This window comes from Akebia trifoliata, chromosome 4, assembly GCF_017979445.1.
Source record: "Akebia trifoliata isolate Shusen 1 chromosome 4, ASM1797944v1, whole genome shotgun sequence".
NCBI lineage: Eukaryota > Viridiplantae > Streptophyta > Magnoliopsida > Ranunculales > Lardizabalaceae > Akebia > Akebia trifoliata.
Genome location: NC_141378.1, coordinates 5,439,026 through 5,457,562, shown reverse-complemented (window position 1 = coordinate 5,457,562; position 18,537 = coordinate 5,439,026). Strand labels below are relative to the sequence as shown.

Sequence of the window (18,537 nt, the reverse complement as noted above, 5' to 3'; positions counted from 1 at the left end):
CTGTAATATTGTCACTTTGAAATACCTGTAATCTCGTTCTACATGTTTTGAAAATTAAAATGAACAGTTAAGTCGGAACCAGAATTTCGTTATATTCAACTCAAGAAATGATAATTTATCCAATAAAATATACATCCTTAATCATATTCTTAATTTTCATTCACTCTTTACCATAATTTCATCTTCTGTCTTATTTCTTTCATCATTCTCCCTAATTTCTTCTCATTTTCTCTTTCTTTCTCCCATCTTCTCCCTCTCTCCGAGTTCTGTTTCCATCCCACTGTTCTCCATTTTGGTAATGTTTGCCAAACATTACTAGCAGCACTTGTGGAAATCTTGATAAAGATTATTCACGATTTCTGAAGTCGAATCCAGGCCAAGCTGCTACTCTCTTGATTTGCACAAAGAAATTGACAGAAACTGCAGCCTTCACAACCTAGGGCATCACACACTTAAAGTTACAAAAGAACTAGATCTTTTCTTGGGAAAAATAAATAAATAAATAAACCAATTAGAGAGTCTTTATTCTCATTTCATCTTTATATCAGAGTCCAGAATATAATGTCTTCTGGTCTTGGTCACTAAAACCCCCCATTATAGTACATGGGTCTGAAAGGAAGCATAGAAAGCAAGTGAAAAAACCACATAAGAGTTACTAGAGGATGATGCCTGTAAGCTCACACCATACATTAGAGGATGTATGCAAATAAAATAACAATGAATAAAGCTAAATAAAAAATAAAAATACTTACATTTAAGATCTAAATAATCCATAATAAAAGCAACCTCCATAGGTTAAGCACATTCAAGCTTTAGCTTAAACCAAACTTGTCTTACGGCTACTATATTCCACTATGGAAAAAGCTACAAGTACGAGACACTGGAGACTGTAAAAGTAATTGCATCCTTCTACCAAACATTTGGTCTTGTCAAGCATATCGAACCCACAAATCCAATTTGTAAGTTAATATATAAATGGTAGCTGAAAACAAATATTTGAAATAAGTTAAAAACTTTCTTTGGTAAAATGTGCCTGCAAGTGTCCGACACAATGGAATGACACCATGTCCAACACAGCAGATTCTAATAAAATGTAGTGTCCATGTTACATAGCTGTTGACTTGAGAAGCGCACTGGGACTGAACCACTGTACTGGCACACTAGTTAGCTGCTTAAATTTTTTGTAAATACATTAAAAGTAATCTAGGAGTAATCGATTCCACCCAACAAATATAAATGGCTCAACTGTACTCACTCGATTGCTAAGAGTATATAAGCTAGGAACGTTCTCTGCTCCCTCGAGGTTCAAGTTCTTTCACGTTATCAACTATATTTTCAACTTTCTTTGATAGGTGATCTGTGTGGTCCTCCATCTCTTTCAAAACAATATGCAGCTGTTCTCGATATAATGTAGATTGCCGTCTTTCGCGTACAAGCTCGGCTGATAATTCCCGGATCTTCTTTCTATCCTCCTACAAAATAAAAAACATCAAAGATTATGAGCGGTAACACCACAGGCCTGGGTTTTCAAAACCCCATCTTCACCTATATACCGAACCAAAACAAAAAAAATATTGTAGTAACCAGGTAGTAGTTTTTGTAAATAGAAATCAACTTGAATAATACACCTATGGCATTGCCTCAATAAATCTCACCGAGTCATACTACCTATTTAAGTATACGTAAAAATATGGTTCCAACGAGTGTTGAGTGTAGTGGCTGGTCACCCTCCAAAAAGGGAGAGGTCTTGAGTTCAAGCCCCCTCGTTGGCTACCCACGGGGATTCATCCCAGCTTACGTGGTATGTGTGGCTTGGAGGGTATTGCATGTACGTGTACCCAGGGGATTTGGGCAAGATATGATGCTCTAAGAGGCAAGTTGCCTGCTAGTTGGGCCTATGGGTCCAGACACCCCCGTCATCAAAAATAAAAATAATTCAGATAGATATTTTAGATGAAAAATTAACGTGCAAATGCAATATAAAAAATTATCTACAATTCAAAAAACTAATTCGCTAAATAGAATAGAATTCAAATATTAGATGAACATATGTCTACATGGCCATGATATTTAAAGGTGAGTGTAGCCATCATTCCGAAATTATTTCTCATTCAAAAAAAATTTTGGAAATAGTTTTGAACTACCAAATGTTGTTCCTTAGTTAACGCATATTAGTGGGGTCACTTCTCTAAGTGCGGAGACAAATCAATTTGTAAAAGCAATCACACTGTATAGTCCTAGTGCTACTATACTCATGGTACTTCAATAAATTATAAGTGCTTAATCTTATTAATCTTGAGCCTTGAATCAATTGCATCCATGTAGAAGCTTTTTTAAAACCAAATATCAGCCTTATTAGATGATCTTAATCTCCCCCACCATTTAAAACATTCCGACTAAATCCATAGTTTATTTTATTTTTTTTAATAATTCATCCCTATGATGGTCAAGTTGAACCAAGCTAGCTAAACTTTTGGTCAAGACCTCTTCAAATTGGGATACATTGGATTGGCCTGTTTAGGTTAATCAGAGGACTCTGTTTTATGTAAAGTAAATACTCTTATACAAATGATGTGTAGAAAAAATAAGGAAAAAACACAACCATTTAGGGATGATTGGAACCACGTTACTAACATTTGAAGCACCAAAAATCACATAAACATGACATAACATCACACCATACATATCAAGCATCACACACAAAAGTGAGAAACATATTAATTATCAACCTGGAAATTATATTACTAAGAACAACTTCGGAAATAAAAATATGACTCCACTATAGAATCCTTAAAAGTTCATATGCATTTTCAACATTCATCTTGTAACTGAATGTGACAACTTGGTACGTGCATGTGTGTGGTTATACCACAGATCTGGGATCAAATCCCCGCCCTCACACTTAAAACTATCAAAAGAGTAAAATTCATTTATCCTGTAATAAGAGCCCTCCAGCTAAACTTGAAATCAATCAATGTTCTAAAGAGCGCAATATGAAGCCTTTAGGCAAGGAATAAACCTCAAACTTTCTAAGAAAAAACCTTTAAATAACAATAAGTTTTATATAAACTAGTAAACCACAGCAATTAAAGAAACAAATAAGAAAAGAAGTTAGGAATTAATTTTGATGATTTTCTATCTAGAAAGTAATCATCTTGGGGTGAGATTTTCAAAACACTACAGTATTAACGATGTTAATACTGCTAAAAAAATATCTATGTATCACTTGTATGCCTCCAGACTTATTTAAGTATCATATTTCTATTTGCTAAAAAGATCATAGCCCTAGCAGGAGCATCATACTGAAGGCAAGAGTCTTCTCTAGATCAAGGAAAGGATAGGGTGTCCAATGTCATCATAGAAAGAGGGAGGGGAAAGCAAGAAAATGACACTTTTAGTCAGAAAGGGATGGAATTGGTTATAGATATGTTGTAGGAGGCTAATCATAGGATGTGCCCAAATCCTTCTGGAGGAAGATCTAATCAGACAATAATACAAAGAAGGCAAAAATTAACAATAATGAGAATGGAAGATTTGTTTGCTTGCTGGTGATGATGGTGAAAGACTAGGAGAAAAATCCTTCGTGTTTTCGAAAAGGCGCAACGGCTCAAGAAGGTTGATGTTGGTTACCGCTACCTCAGATTTCATCGGCTTTACTACTATTTTGATATGTTCAAAATTTTGTTATTACGGAATTCCAAGGTTTGGGTGATAAGAACAAGAGGAGTGTTGTGAAAAGCCAAGAATGTGGATCCGATGAGGAAATTAATTCTAACCTTTGAGAGCCAAGAATGTCAGAAGGTCTTCTCTCCAGCTAGGATCAGCGGATCAGCGGCCAATGTTTTAGTGAGATGGGATAAAATCTATCAATGTCTTAGATACCTTAGTGAGGCTTTTTCAGTCTATCATGCATGTGCTTGTGCATAGATGACGGTTTCAATTGGGTCTTCTTCAGGGTCTATATTATATCTATAAGGAGGGAATGGAACCAATTTTGGGATAAACCCATTGATATACATGACTCATGGATTTTCAAATATACTCAGCGGGTTTTCAATGCTATCAAATTTTCTTAAGAAAGTTTGGTCCCATGTAATGAAGTTTAACAAGTTTGCAAGCCAACATTTCTTAATGGATCTTCCCCTCGCAAGCAGCAAATTCACCAAAACAAACAGCCAACTGAGCCCCACTTTGTGTAAACTAGATAGTTTTCTTTAGGTTTCATATATATGGGAGGACCATTTTCCATCCATATCCCAGATGGCACTCCCTAGACCAGCTTCAGATCAAGTTATTTTTGCTTTGGAAGATGTTTGAGTCACGAATTGCTCCATACCCTTTTGCATTAATTGATGCATCCCAAAGACCAGCATCTTAATACATAAATTGTAGGAGAAATCATTTTTCCTATGCTAGGTACAAAACAAGATATATTGCAATTGCCCACAAACTTCACCATTAATCTTCTGAAAGAGGCAATGACAATATTGAAGATGAAAGTGGAAAGGGGGATATAGAGCCTTCTTGTTTTAGATCTCCTGCACTTAAGAAACTTGGATTCCAGTAAACAAAAACAAACTAAACCCACTTGAGACTTCATAATCCAACTAATCCATTTCCACCTAAAACCCATACAACCCATCAGATGTTTCAAATCTTTCAACTTTAAGTGATCATATGGTTTCTCCAAATCAATCATGTATATGATCATCAATTCCTCCCTCCACGTTCTTGAGTCAATACACTAACTGCTATTAAAACTACATCCAAATAGGTAAGTTGGTAAAGTTTGTGAGTCGTAATACCATAGACTTGGGATCAAAACCCACCTTCACCCTTACATCTATAGAAAAAAGCACTCCATCCAAAATTTGATAACCCATGATGAAAGCATCTAATTGTGTCCCAATCACAGTTGGGACCACCACTTTGAACCTCGAGCTAGCACCTTCGAAATAATTTTGCGCATGGATCCAACTAAACTAATTGGCCTCAAATTCGTAAAGATGCTACTGGAACAATAATTGTGCAACCCTATTAGAAATCTTTAACCATCGACATCAAATCGTCCTTAACAGTCTCCAACAAAATTTAGAAATGAAATAAAGAAACCATCTGGCCTCTATGGATTTGTCACCTCTCATGCCAAAAATGATTTGATACACTTTATCACCATCAAAAAGATCTCTCTAGCCACGGATGTTGTTCCAAAAGATATACCATCAAATGCTAGATTGTCCGGAGATGAACGAGTCCTAAGAATTCCTATATTCCGTCACCCCCCATCTAATTCTATCCTCCCCTTCCAAAACTGTACCACTAACTCTTAGTTTGGAAATGTCATTTGAACTCCTACGGTATTTTTCATCCAATGAAAAATTTTGTGTTATTATTTTCTTCCTCGAGCTATTTTACTTTTGAACCCGACCTCCAATTGATCTCATGATAGCCACCACTTTTTGAATTTTTTTCCTTTTATACGTTTCCAATTTCTCATATGATGAGCCTTCTTCTTCTTTGCCAAGTATTTTGATCTCACTGATTAGTTATGTTTTCTTTGACTTGATCCTATCGAAAGTCTCCTTAATCCAAATTTTAAGTTTCTCCTTAGGGATTTATTTACACCTACATTAGAAGCCTGGTTTTTCTGAGAAAGAACTCCAACAATCAATCACTAACTAAAAATTACGATGAATAATGAGCGACATGTTTGTAAAATGGAAAGGAATGGAAATTTTTTTGCCTATCCAGCTTCAAGGGAAATGGTGGAATTATTCTTATTTGACCATAAAGCCTAAGCATATCTTTTGAAAAAAAAAGAGCTCAAAGCCCTAGAAAACATATCAAGACCTGGAATAGAAATGAATTTGGGAAGGTTGACATAAAGAATGGATTTGGGAACCAGTTAAGAGTTTGGATTAAAAAAGAAGAATTGGATGGTCTATCCGTACAAGAGAAAATAGTATAATGAACAACGTATATGCAAAATTTCATAGAATTTATCGGGGAAAATTTGTTGGTAATAATAAATAATTAATAATTAAATAAATAAAAAGTGAAATGGTTGAAAGAATGAGATAATGATACAAAAGTCTTTCATCAAGTCACTAAGGAGCATAAAATGGCGAATTCCGTATCCAAGCTCAATGTCAATAGTCGGTCCTTGGAAAAGAATGATCTGACCTAGTAAGACTATAGGGATCTGGGACTCAAAAGAAATCTATAGATTTGGGAAGTGAAGTCCGTAGTTATCCTACTCTCAACAATGGTTAGGGTTGACTTCTTAGGTTGTAACCAGGAGAAAAGGATTTAGAGAAGATAAGAAGATTGAGGAGAAGGGGATGAAGAAAATAAGAAGACGATGGAAGAGCAGATGAACTAACTAGATTAGAAACCCTAGGTTCCGATCTATATGGACCCAAAGGACCAAAAACAACTAGATAAATATGAAAGATGTGGTGGATTAGTGTAAAAATAAAATTATTAAACAAGCAAATCCAAAAAGGATTGCTTTGATGAAAATTTAAGGCTCTAAAAATGAGAGAAAATATATCCAAAACAAAGTGGATTGGTGTAGTGCCGAGGAAAAACCCATAAATTAACATGATGTGATGGAGGATTTAGCTCCAAATACTTTTCAAATGGAAAGGTAAGGATCATGTCGTTAAACCCAATATATATATATATATTTATAAGTTAAATTTTATTGATGTGAGGACAAGAAGTACTCACAAAAAGTACAAACAACAATCTTTCGCTACTAACAATATCCCACCTAAACAAGAAATCTTAAAAATAAAAAAATAAAAAACCCTCTGAACTCATTAAATTGCTTACACCAAAAAATCAACAAACCAAGAATATTGAAAATGAGTTCTTGCATTGTGCTTTCATTCCCATCAAATGTTTCTAACCCCAATATTTGCAATGTATACATGAAGATGATATCTAATGAGAAGTGTCATGTTGTAAGTTGAAGGTTCTAAAGATGAAAGAGAATCACATGGATTGAAGTGTTTGAGAAAAGATTTGAGGACGCATGTGTTAACAGAATATATACCTCTAGATTGAATTATAAGGTGAAATAGGATTTATATTGCCTCACCTAAAAATTGGGAGAAGACATACATGATGTTTGTGAAGATGAAACAAATAAAACTACCCAAAAAGATGCACCATCCATAACTCACTTAAATCATATCCAAACTAAATCTTAGGTTTGTCGGGTTGCTAATTGAAATTGAGGCATTTGTACATGTTGAAAAAGTAAAATACGAACATACAAGGCTATACAATGTTTCTAATTCTACCTTTAAAATTGTGTACTTACTACACTTCTATAAATAGATAAATTTGTGCATGAGCTTAAAGTAGCTTAACAAAACCTGTGCCTTCTTTAAAAGCTCATAACAGCATCGTTGCAGGTAATTATTGCAGTCGCCCTCCACTAAGTTGAGGTCTTGAGCCGGTCCAACTTCTGCTCCAACTTCTTCACGCAGTTCCGACAATATACTATCAATATTTATAGCTTGCGGATCTTGGTTCTTTCGTTGTGACCTCAACATATGTGCTTCAGATGGACGCGCTAACATGTGATTATGTACTTCAACAAACTCGCTCACTACATATTTCCCATCTTGTAAATGGATATCAATTCGTGCTTTGCAACCAGTTCGTGTTTCGGGTCGTGGTTTCATCGGATCCCCTCTTGGATGTTTACATCGGAAACCTTCTTTAGAACAACAAAATATCCTTCTTGTGATTGTCTTATCTTTACGCATTATCATTGTACTTCTCCTTATACTGAACCCTACAGATCTGGCATAAGCATTGTAGTAATCGTAGGCTTGAATCTCCGATTGGAAGACCATGCCAACTGCGGGTACCTCTCCCTTGAAAATGTTTAGAGGTTGGGGTTCTGATGCCACTACCACATTATTTCCCGTTTGCAGTTCTAAATTGATGTTATCATGGTCTTCATGCTCGCCCTCTGAATCTAACTGCTCGTATGACTGCTCACTGGCTTCATTAGGATTGTGAAGAGATTCGTTGCGCTGGCTATCCATCCTTTAAAATAAATAAAAAAGGAAAAACCATCAGTTATATTAACGAAAAAGCACTCAAAAACTACTCACAAGTAGATAGCTTATGTTAGGTAACCTAAAGTTAGAAGTTAGGGGCACAATAATATGATAGGCTGGGTTATGTAGAACTATCATGGTTGCTCGACTTAGGGATTACAATTAGAGTAAGAATAACAATTGGATTTGGATTTGGATTTGGATTAGGGTTCTGATTGATGGTAAGAAATTTTCTCTATAAATATTTGTGATTTTGAAATTAATATGAAATCTTATTAGAATCTTTTGGAGATTGGATTTATAAGATTAACCATCTCAAATCAATCTTGAAGTCCAGGACTAGTCCCTGCAGAAAAGCCCAATCACCACAAATTGGTGTATCAGGTACAACCGCAAGGGGTGAAGACTCAATCTCACGACTTTGGGGAGCAACCCAAGGCACTGAACCGATGCTCCACTACCCAGATATTTCAAATCAGCCATCTTTTCTCATCCTCTTTCATCATTTGTCTTTATTTTGTGTAATTTATTATTTTAGAAAGAAAATGCAACTTGGACTCACAAGTCTCATCCCAAGCATACTCATCGTGATGTGCCTGGAACTATTGCAATTCACATAGATCATTGTCGATCAAGTGTTACCATCTAATGATAATTCTTTGACTAATTTCTTAATGTGATTTGAGCCCATCTTAAATTCTTTATCCACACAACTCTTAAAGTTTCCATTTTTTGCAAGCCTTCCTTATCATCGAGATACACGTTGTACATCAACATCAACCACAGAGCACCAACTGTAGTAAAGAGAAAATTTTGAATTAAAAAAAAAAAATTTCGGATAAATTTTCCTTTTGTGATTTAGTTCCCATTCTACATTAACCATGGTACTACAAGACCCCTTAAAAAATTCTTGAAAAAAAGACTGCAAATGAATTTAAGGAGCCGACACTCAATTCAGAAACCCAGAACCAAGAACGAAAATGAAAAATGGGTAACAAGAACTAGGGTTTCGTAGTTTTGGATTCGATTTCTCTAAGTCGAGGTTCTATAGCTTGAATCCATTAGTTGCAGAAGAACAAATCAGTAACAAATGAGAGAAGAAATGTCTTACCTTAGTGGATCGATGATGGATGATCGTTAATCAGATGGACAAGAAGATTGGGCTCACGGACCACCAAAATAAATAAACAAATCGTACCCAAAAAAAAAAACAAAAAAGTTGAGAAAGCTAACGCGATGAGAGAAATAGAGATGGATTAATAAACTACCCGTCGTTATAGTGGCAGGAGTCAGGAGACCTGACGGTTCGTTAGGTTACGTCTTGTTCATCTTAAATCAGAATCCAGAAGTTCAAAATTATAACGTTACGGAATGGTGTAACGGAACGGGGTTTGAAGCGTTAAGTTAAGGTGGCTACGCCACAGACGTATATAATATTTTAAGAAAAAATAATTTAAAACGTATTTTTTAAATAAAAATAAAAACCTTAAGTGTGTGTTTGGTAACACTTCTAAAATCTGAATGGAGGTTTATTTCTTTTTGTTTTGTTTCAGATTTAAGACTTCAAAATTGCAATTTAGAAGTTTTAAACTAGTGATGGGGGGATGCTGGATGAAACTTCTGAAATTTGATTCCTAGTTTCTAGACTTCAAACTTTAGAAGTACTATCAAATATAATTTAAATGATGAGAACTTCTATTGGCACTCCAAATATTACTTCTTACACTCCAACTAAATTTGTAAAAAACAAAAACAGATATGTTGAGAATATCTTTCTTTCACTTTTAGATCTTGATATTTTCCTCTGTCTAGATATTGAAAGAGTAAAGAGCTATGTTACATGATTTGTGGATTTGCTCAATTTGAATTTGAATTCGTGATTCACCACATAAAAATAAACTTGTTTGGTAGGGGTAGACAATGATGAGGACGTTTGAAAGTTGAAGTGATGAGTGGAGTAAAGATATTAAAAATGACAGATTTTAGAAAGAAAAAACAAAAATCAAGCTTTTTTGTGTCATTTTTCATCAATTTATTGAGAAATACCGATGTTAAAGGGGGCATGTTAGCAGTTTGAAAATGTTTGGGGTATAGCTCAATATTATCAAATGTGAAGGGGACCAAAACAATTTAACTAAAATAATTAAAACGTTTGGTTCGCTGCATGTTAGAAACTTGAAACGAACTATACCATAAACTGGATCGGTACGAATCATTTCATAAGAGACACGTGATGCATCATATTATGATACATGAGATATGTTGTATCATATCAACGTATCTCATCTCAAAAGGAAGGTAGTGTTGGAGAATAATATATGTAATAATATCAATTAAGATATTCTACATTAGGAAGTTTTAATAAATTAAAATATTTATGTTAAGCTAATTTCTTTGTCTTTGTTAATATAATCCTTATAAATGTCCTATCAAAGTTCATGTAATATTCATCAAAGATTTCTACATTCGATACCTATAAAACAAATCGGTAGCCCATGTACAGAGCACAAGATCAACATCAAGAGGTCAGAGTGCTAGACTAGACCCATTGATGTCAACTTGTTATTTTCGATAGTTTATTATTGATAGTTGCAATTGTGAGTTTTTTAATCTTGAGCAAGTAATATGAGAAATTTTGATGTGGAAACGCCCATTCCTATTTTAAATGGTTTTTGGTTAGGGGTGATAAATAATTAAAGAAATTTAGTATAATAAGTAAAATTTGGAATGCCAATAGAATTTCTTTTAAATGGTTTAAATAATAATTGTTTTAGGTATGTCTTTCCATGTTAAAAATAAAATAAGGTACCTTGAAAGATGATTAATTTCTTAAAAGAAAATGGGAATTGTTTTAAGGCATATAGTTCACTAAGATGTCTTATAAACAACATATGTCTGCCTATGTTTGGAAAATGAAGACACCAATGAACTCTGATGAATTTATAGAAAGTCTGTTCAGCATCATATGTTCTATTGATGTTAGCATTAACAAAGAAGAGAATGTCAAGTAAATTATATGATATGCAATATCACTTAAATTGTTGATTAAAGAAAGTCCAGTAGACGATAATGAAGAAAATGAGGTGTGGACTTTTTTTTTTTCCTTTGATTGGAGGTAAATATTCCTAATAAAACATTATTTAGACGATTGTTTAGGTGCTTGAGGGGAATGCAAGTTTTTTATTTATTTTTTCGGTGACTCGGGGAGAATTCTCACACTCGTACTTGAGGGGAATGCAACATTTACTCTATTAAGTTTTATTTTTAATCCATTATTTTCAATCTTAGATTAATCCTTGGTACATAGCCTTGATTTTTCTATTGAAAATATCATAATATACTTCAAAATTTTGATTTAGTTCTTGAGGGTTGTAGTGCACCATAATCATTTATTATTATTATTATTAATTTATTTATTTTTTCGGTGACTCGGGGAGAATTCTCACACTCGTACTTGAGGGGAATGCAACATTTACTCTATTAAGTTTTATTTTTAATCCATTATTTTCAATCTTAGATTAATCCTTGGTACATAGCCTTGATTTTTCTATTGAAAATATCATAATATACTTCAAAATTTTGATTTAGTTCTTGAGGGTTGAAGTGCACCATAATCATTTATTATTATTATTATTAATTTATTTATTTTTGTTGGAGGTAGGTTTCGGATTTTAAAGGTCAAAGATGAGAGTATTTAGGGCATTTTACCCATTGTCTATCATCCAAGGCCAAGGTCAAGGGCATGTCATAAGCGATAATACATGGCTTTCTCAAATATGCACCGAAAAGCGGAGGGGTATTTTCACTAAAATGTCGGAAATGCCACTGACTAGAAAACGAGTGACTGTCCACGCGAAGTAGTCGAAGTAGTCACTCTCTACTCTACTCTACTCTCCACAGTTTTATCTGTTATCTTCCAGATTTGTAGGGTTTTTATTAATTGGAGAGGATCACTAAATCCTCCCAAAAAGATTAATGGCGTCCATGGCGATGGCGACGATATCTTCGAAACTCCTTCAATCTCGAAATCCCAAAGTAAGAACCCTAATTTTATTGGTTTCAGCATCTAATGTTAAAATCTCTGATTCCAATCCTTGGTTGTGCATTAGGGCACAACATTCTCTTTCTCCATTCATCTCGCACATTAGATACGAAGCTGAAAATAGAAGGAATTTCGTTATTACTTCCGTTTTTGTTCCCACTCTCACCAAGGGTTCTTGTGTGTGTGTGTGTGTGTATATATATATAACAGTCTCTGTTAAAAACAATCTTCATCGCCATCGCTACCCATAATTTGAGTATTTCCATATGAGGTGAAACCTAAAGCGATTTCCATTGAGAAACATGCAGTTTTTAATGTTGTAGTTTTATTTTACAGGAATTAACTTTTAGAAGCCTCTGCAATCATGTTCATACTAGTGGGAGCACTACAAGCATCAATATTAAGTATACCAAGCAAGATCTATTTACAGGGTAAGCTATTTCATTTAGCTATTTACTTTACTTTAGACTTATCTCTTTGCTTTGATAACGGATCTTGTTTATTGTTTCTTAACCAAGGGCTACTGTTATTGGTTGAATATATATAGAACTATCATGGGTCGAAGTTTCAGCATGTTTTGGCAGAACTTAATGATTATAGACAACTGCAACAAAACATTGTGAATATTCAAATGTATTGCACTGTTTTGGAATGCTTTGCGAAACATACCAAAACATTTTGGTATATACAAAACAAATCTTTTACCATAATTCTAATGTTTTGAGAACGTTTCAGATGATTTTGTTTTGTTTTTTTTTTCTTTTTTTTGAATGTTTTGCTAATTCATATCAAACGCAATGTTGTGATACGTAAATTAATCGTTAAATAAATTTTGTAACTTTAAAGTTTGAATCAAATAAAAAAGATTTTTACAACATTAATTATACATCAAGTGCAGCACTTCAAGGTTACTATTTTCGTTTGATTTTTAACTTTCATTTAAACGCATAAAGGCATTTTTCTATTTTTATTTATGAATGATTTAAAGTGAATGTTTTTGGTACATTTCATTCTGTTTCATTCCGAAACAGAACAAAACTATATGAGATTTTAAACCTAGGGCTTTATTGTCTTCTTCCTCCTTTTTTTGGACTTTTGTCCTTTCAAGATTTTTGGGCCTTCATTTTGTTGAAATGATGCTTTTTGTAATTTTTATATCAAAATGTTGATTTCTCAATAATTTGGAAATTATTTATTGTTTTTGTTCATATCTGTAAATTCATGAGTTATTCCAAGACACATTTATAATCATGGCTCAAAACTGTTTCTTTAAAAGTCTCTATGAGACGCCTTACTCGTGGGTGTGAGGCACATCACTTTTGTAGTTTCCCTCAGTATTTCTCGGTCAAGACATTTTTTTCTTCTGTTGACTGATACATAACTTGAAACCAAGATTTTAAACCTTGCATGTAACACCACTAAAACATACTTTGCAGACAAAATAATATAGTTCACCAATCACCACAATCAAACGATTTTTCTATGTTGAAGAAGCTGTTGACTTGTGAAAATTACTCTGTTGGTTATAATGAAGATAAATTAATGAATAGGAAGGTGCCAGCTTGCTAAGTTGGTAAGGTCTGGTGAGTGTTGTTATGAATGACTGGGTTCCAAAACTGCTTTCATCCTCTAATTACTGACCACTAACTCACTTGCCCACAAAGAAAAAAGAAAAAAACAGAGAATAGAAAATCCCATCAAAAGTATAAAAACAAACACCATGAACATAGAGGAACCTGCATATGAAAGAAAATGAAAAAAAAAAAAAAAAAGAAATCTTGCGAACTGTATGATAGCAATCACTCGAGGTTGTCAATGGACCATCCATAATTGAAGTCCATCTATGCAATGGGGAAGGAGATCAAGAACACCACTTAACGGAAGAAGGGTACAGGGGATTCTGGGAGATGCCAATTGAGGATGAAATCCCTCGAATCAGTCTGTTGATGAAGATTTTCTTTAGTTGGAATGGTTATGACACAGAGTGGACTCATGGGTCATAACTGTGTGGTCTTGGTAGTTAATGGGTATCATTTAGTCTTGGTGGTAGTGCAGTAATCCAAAATCAACACATGGGTTAGAGTTACCCTGCTCGGTTATGTTTTCCAGTTTGTTATTGTCTACTACTGCTTAGCTTTTTCTGGTTGGAGTTTAGGATAACTTCCAGGTGTAGAAAGCATGCCCAGAGTGCCCATTTCACTCGGGGCATTCTTTTAGATTTATGAAGCTTTTTTTCCTTTTCCCAACTACATTGAGCTTTACATTGGCATTGACCACACATGATCATTTTTTCCTTTGTAGTCTTATGTCTAATTTCTGATGCTTTATGTTTAACTTTTAAGTATTTACTAACTGTATGCTTGATCTAATTCGCCAACTTATGTGGAAATTTGTACCTATGCAGCATAAGACTTGGCCCAGTGTGATTTACATACATTCTTTTCTCTTTAAAGGTTAATATTATCTCATGGGGAAGGTTTCAGATGTTTATCCCAGCCCAGATATGCAGTTCGTCCGAGTAAATTTTACTTTTCATTCCAACAACGAGTACTCGTTCTTCTCAGTTATGGTTTTATTGTCCAGCCATCAGATGAAATATTTTATATTGTTTGTAGGGGTAGAGGCATCGACTACAGATCTGAAGGACATTGGCGTAGCCTTGAAAGACACTAAGATAGTTGTAGAGTCACGTGATGATGATAAAATCCAGGTGAGCTTATTTTCCTGTAGAATTCATTTGGCTTATTCTTTCTTCGTTTTTTATTCCTTTTTTTTTTCAATAGCAGACCTTTATAAATCAAAATTGGGATGTTTATCATTTAAGTAATGAAGTACCCAATCTTCATAGATGGACAAACGATGCCGTCTTCGGCTATAAAAAAAAATTCTTTCCTTTTTTCTTCCCTTGGTCAGGCTTGGGATCCAATTGGGTAGGGCAGACTTGGTTAAGATGTGAGCCAGTATAAAATTTATATGTAAATGAAACTTTCTTGTCTGGAACGAGAACTTTAGGCCCACTAATTGGCCAATTTTAAATAATTATCTCTTGAGTTGTCTATATCTTCTAACACTCCAAAGAATGTAGCTAAACTAGATGTTGAGGATATGATGTAAGATATTCGGATATCTCCGCTGTCCAGGATTTTGATGCCAACGAGTCGTATGAATTTATTCTTTAGTTAGGAATCTTAACTAGAATAGACAATCATCAAACCTGCCATTAACACTGTGTAAGACTTCTCTTGTTCACCTAAAAATGAACACGAATGGCTGTTTCTAAAGAAATGAGTACTAAAAGCTCCAGTAGCAAGTTGGACTTGGAGAAAAATAAACAAATCTTGAAGAAACAGATTTTTTTTGGGTAAGTATACAATTTTCTTAAAAGGAGGTCGAGGAGAGAGCTGAAAATATAAGATAAGAAAGAGAAAGACAAGAGCACGGAGAATATATCAAAAACTCCAAGACACTCCGTGCCGGTTAGGAACCAGAGATATTACACACCAAATCCCATCTGCCCACAGTTTTTCATGTTTATATATAAAAGCACTTCTGTTTAGAATCACTTCTGGATTTCTTAATTGGATGTTTGGCAATCCTGACGAGTAAGGGTTTTTTTTTTTCTCTTTTATCTAAAAGCAGTGTTCTATTTTTTACCTGTAACTCAATTTATTTTATTTTATTTTATGGATAAGCTGGACTTGGGCCCACTACCTCAAAGTTCTATTGCAATATGCCAACCAACTGAGCTGTGGATCCATGTCCTATCTGTAACTCAACTTAGAAGCTAGAAACCCAGATGTCTGATAATGATGGAAGTTGGAACTATACAGTGAAGTGTCGCATGAATGCCAAATGAAATTTATAGATGGGGTTATTTAGTTTCAATGTTTCAGTTAGTTTTTAATACCTTGAATAAATGGTTTTACGATATATCGTTGTCAGGTTAGAGTGGACTTGACTGGGAAGGAGACACAAAAAGTATTTGATGATGTTTTGACGAATTTGGGTCGTACAGCACCAGCCATTCCAGGGTTTCGCCGAACCAAAGGAGGTAAGATTAAGGCATCATGTTTTGGTGTCATTCAGGTCCTATCCATAGATCTCGTCTCGGTATATCTTCAGTTTGTGGGAAATGATGTGGATACTGCAGTGCTATTCTATTTAAGACACTGCATGCATGCATATGGTCATGATCCAAGCCCAAGAAAAAACCTGACTATGTGGTAAGACTGATTGAAAGAAAAAAAAAGAGTATATCAATCAAGACTAAAATTTAGGAATGTGCTATGGCCAATGGCATTTTTCGAGGGGAAAGGACATTAATTGTGTTTCAGTGTTCTTTATTGGCTGAAATAGCTGATTGCATTCTATGTCCTTGGTCACAGCAAAAATATTCTTTCTGCCACATTCACTTCCTAAATTTGATATTCTCATTACCATGTGGTGGACTGCTATCTGTACTGACTCATCAATTGGCTGGACATGTTGCATGTGAGCCGTGTAGTTGTAAGAGTATAATACCAAGGCATCTCATCCCCCTACCATAAAAAAATTATGTTTCTTTTGCACCTATTTTGTAGTCATTTTTAGGAAGCTCAAGTTATCATTCAAAGTAAAAAATGTCTAACATCTTGCTTTGTGTTGTGTTGGGTCTTATCCAGGAAAAACATCCAAAGTAAGTGGTTCTTCTCATTCTTTGGTTCAATTAGATTAGTGCCTTTAAATTATATGCTTGTTGTAACAAGCTTATCTCTGCACCATGATGCTGTGTTGCTTACTTTGTAGTCTAAAACCTGCATAAATATTGTTGTCTCACTCTGAATCCACCTGGGGTGACTTCTGTACAGTTATGTAGTATGCAACATAGGAAGAATGTATTTGATATAAGCTGATATACACCGAAATCTTATCGACAATCTATGGTAATAACAAAAATGATCCGTTTGTGACTGTGGTCGTCTTTTGCTACATTCTTCCAAGATTGCATCTACAATTGCACGCTGCAATAGTATCTATTCTTCTTCCTAAGTGATGGAATTTGGTCTTTTCATTTCCCAAAAAGCAGAACCACCTCTTAGGTTGCCAAAATTTACAAAACTGCCCCTAAAAACACTGCTTATATTCCCTTAAATTTTTTATTTTTAATGATTAAAATGTGATCAAAATTATGTTGCCTACTTACCTCTCAATCAATTTGTAATGTCATTACTTGAGCTTGACATACTCCTCACCTAGTATAAATGATATCTTAAAATTGAATAAATTGAGATTTGATTGAAAAAGTGTCATGATGTGAATGGTTTGTAACCCAACATGGGAATTCTAAGGAAATGGAAGTGTCCTTGTTATGTCATTTGCTGTTGTTAAATAACCGATGTTTTCCTTGTACTTGACATGTCGAATTTATGGATCTAAAATTTCAGTACCTTGGGACAACATGATACACCTGGTCAAATCATGCAAACTTATATTAAATATTGAAATATGAAATTGTAATCAGAGTCCTCATATACAAATGCTTGTATATATGTTAAAATGTGCTAACTAGCATACTTAATGGACAATTATTATTATTATTATTATTTTGATCTCTGGCTTTGTGGTTTGCTCTTTCTTTGTTCTATTGGATAACTGATTGGAAACTTTTACAGGTCCCAAGGGACTTCCTTTTAAGGGCAATCGGAGAGAGTCGCGTTACCAAGTTTGTTATTCAAGAAATTGTTAGCGCAACCATGACTGAATATGCAAAGCAGGCAAGTCATCATCATCACTCCTATCTATCCATTTTAGTATATAAAGCAACAAAAAGAAAAATCTAAAACTCGTATATTTTCTCTTCAAAACCAGGAAAATCTGAATGTGAAGAAAGAGTTCACTACAATCCAGACAGCGTCAGAACTCGAATCTGTGTTTACAGCAGGAAAAGAATTTGGGTTCAATGGTGTATTGGAGATTGAGAAATCAGAAACCGAAACAGAGAGTTCAAGCTCCTCTCAAGTGTAAAACAACGACATTCTCTTAATTGAAAGTACCATTTCTTCACTTTCATATGGTTTCCCAATCTTTTTGGTACTTTTAAAGTGCTTGATATTGCAGAGAAAGCTCGTGTGTGCTTGGACTCGATGTTCAAGACCCAGTTGGAAACTCCAAAATGTTTTGATTCTGGAAGAATTGAAAATTTTAAACTGTTACCAAATCAACTTGGTTAGAAACAAGGTGTGTCAATGTGTACCTGATAACCAACCCAGTTACCTTGTAGACTCGACTACTATGGTTAGGTTTTGTTCTTGGGACCAAACAATAAGCCGCAGATCGTATGATCTTGTTGGCAAATTTTCTGTTCATTTTGAGGACTCTAAACTCAAGAAAGTCACCGGCTTTGTAATATAGCTAATGGACCATGGTTATGGCTTA

At 34.5% G+C, this 18,537-nt stretch overlaps 2 protein-coding genes across 4 annotated transcripts; one reads left to right on the top strand and one right to left on the bottom strand.

The window, feature by feature from the left end:
• Nucleotides 1-134: 134 nt before the first annotated feature.
• Nucleotides 135-9,504, bottom strand: LOC147403243 (protein FAR1-RELATED SEQUENCE 5-like). Of its 2 annotated transcripts, none has more exons than XM_086438750.1 (4): nucleotides 9,350-9,504; nucleotides 7,386-8,067; nucleotides 1,256-1,472; nucleotides 135-436 (listed from the first exon to the last, which is right to left on the bottom strand). In XM_086438750.1, exons 2-3 carry the CDS (start codon nucleotides 8,064-8,066, stop codon nucleotides 1,278-1,280), a joined length of 876 nt encoding a protein of 291 aa, XP_086294876.1. In that variant the 5' UTR covers nucleotide 8,067; nucleotides 9,350-9,504; the 3' UTR covers nucleotides 135-436; nucleotides 1,256-1,277. The 2 variants fall into 2 exon arrangements, with proteins under 2 accessions (XP_086294876.1, XP_086294875.1); XM_086438749.1 differs by having other exon boundaries at nucleotides 9,193-9,473.
• Nucleotides 9,505-11,932: 2,428 nt separating this feature from the next.
• LOC147403242 (uncharacterized) lies at nucleotides 11,933-18,537 on the top strand. 2 transcript variants are annotated; one of them, XM_086438744.1, is made up of 9 exons: nucleotides 11,933-12,116; nucleotides 12,460-12,554; nucleotides 14,577-14,641; nucleotides 14,739-14,833; nucleotides 16,066-16,174; nucleotides 16,785-16,798; nucleotides 17,775-17,876; nucleotides 17,971-18,122; nucleotides 18,220-18,537. In XM_086438744.1, the coding sequence occupies exons 1-9, from the start codon at nucleotides 12,057-12,059 to the stop codon at nucleotides 18,281-18,283; spliced, it is 756 nt and encodes a 251-aa protein (XP_086294870.1). In that variant the 5' UTR covers nucleotides 11,933-12,056; the 3' UTR covers nucleotides 18,284-18,537. The 2 variants fall into 2 exon arrangements, with proteins under 2 accessions (XP_086294870.1, XP_086294871.1); XM_086438745.1 differs by having other exon boundaries at nucleotides 11,935-12,116; nucleotides 18,205-18,537.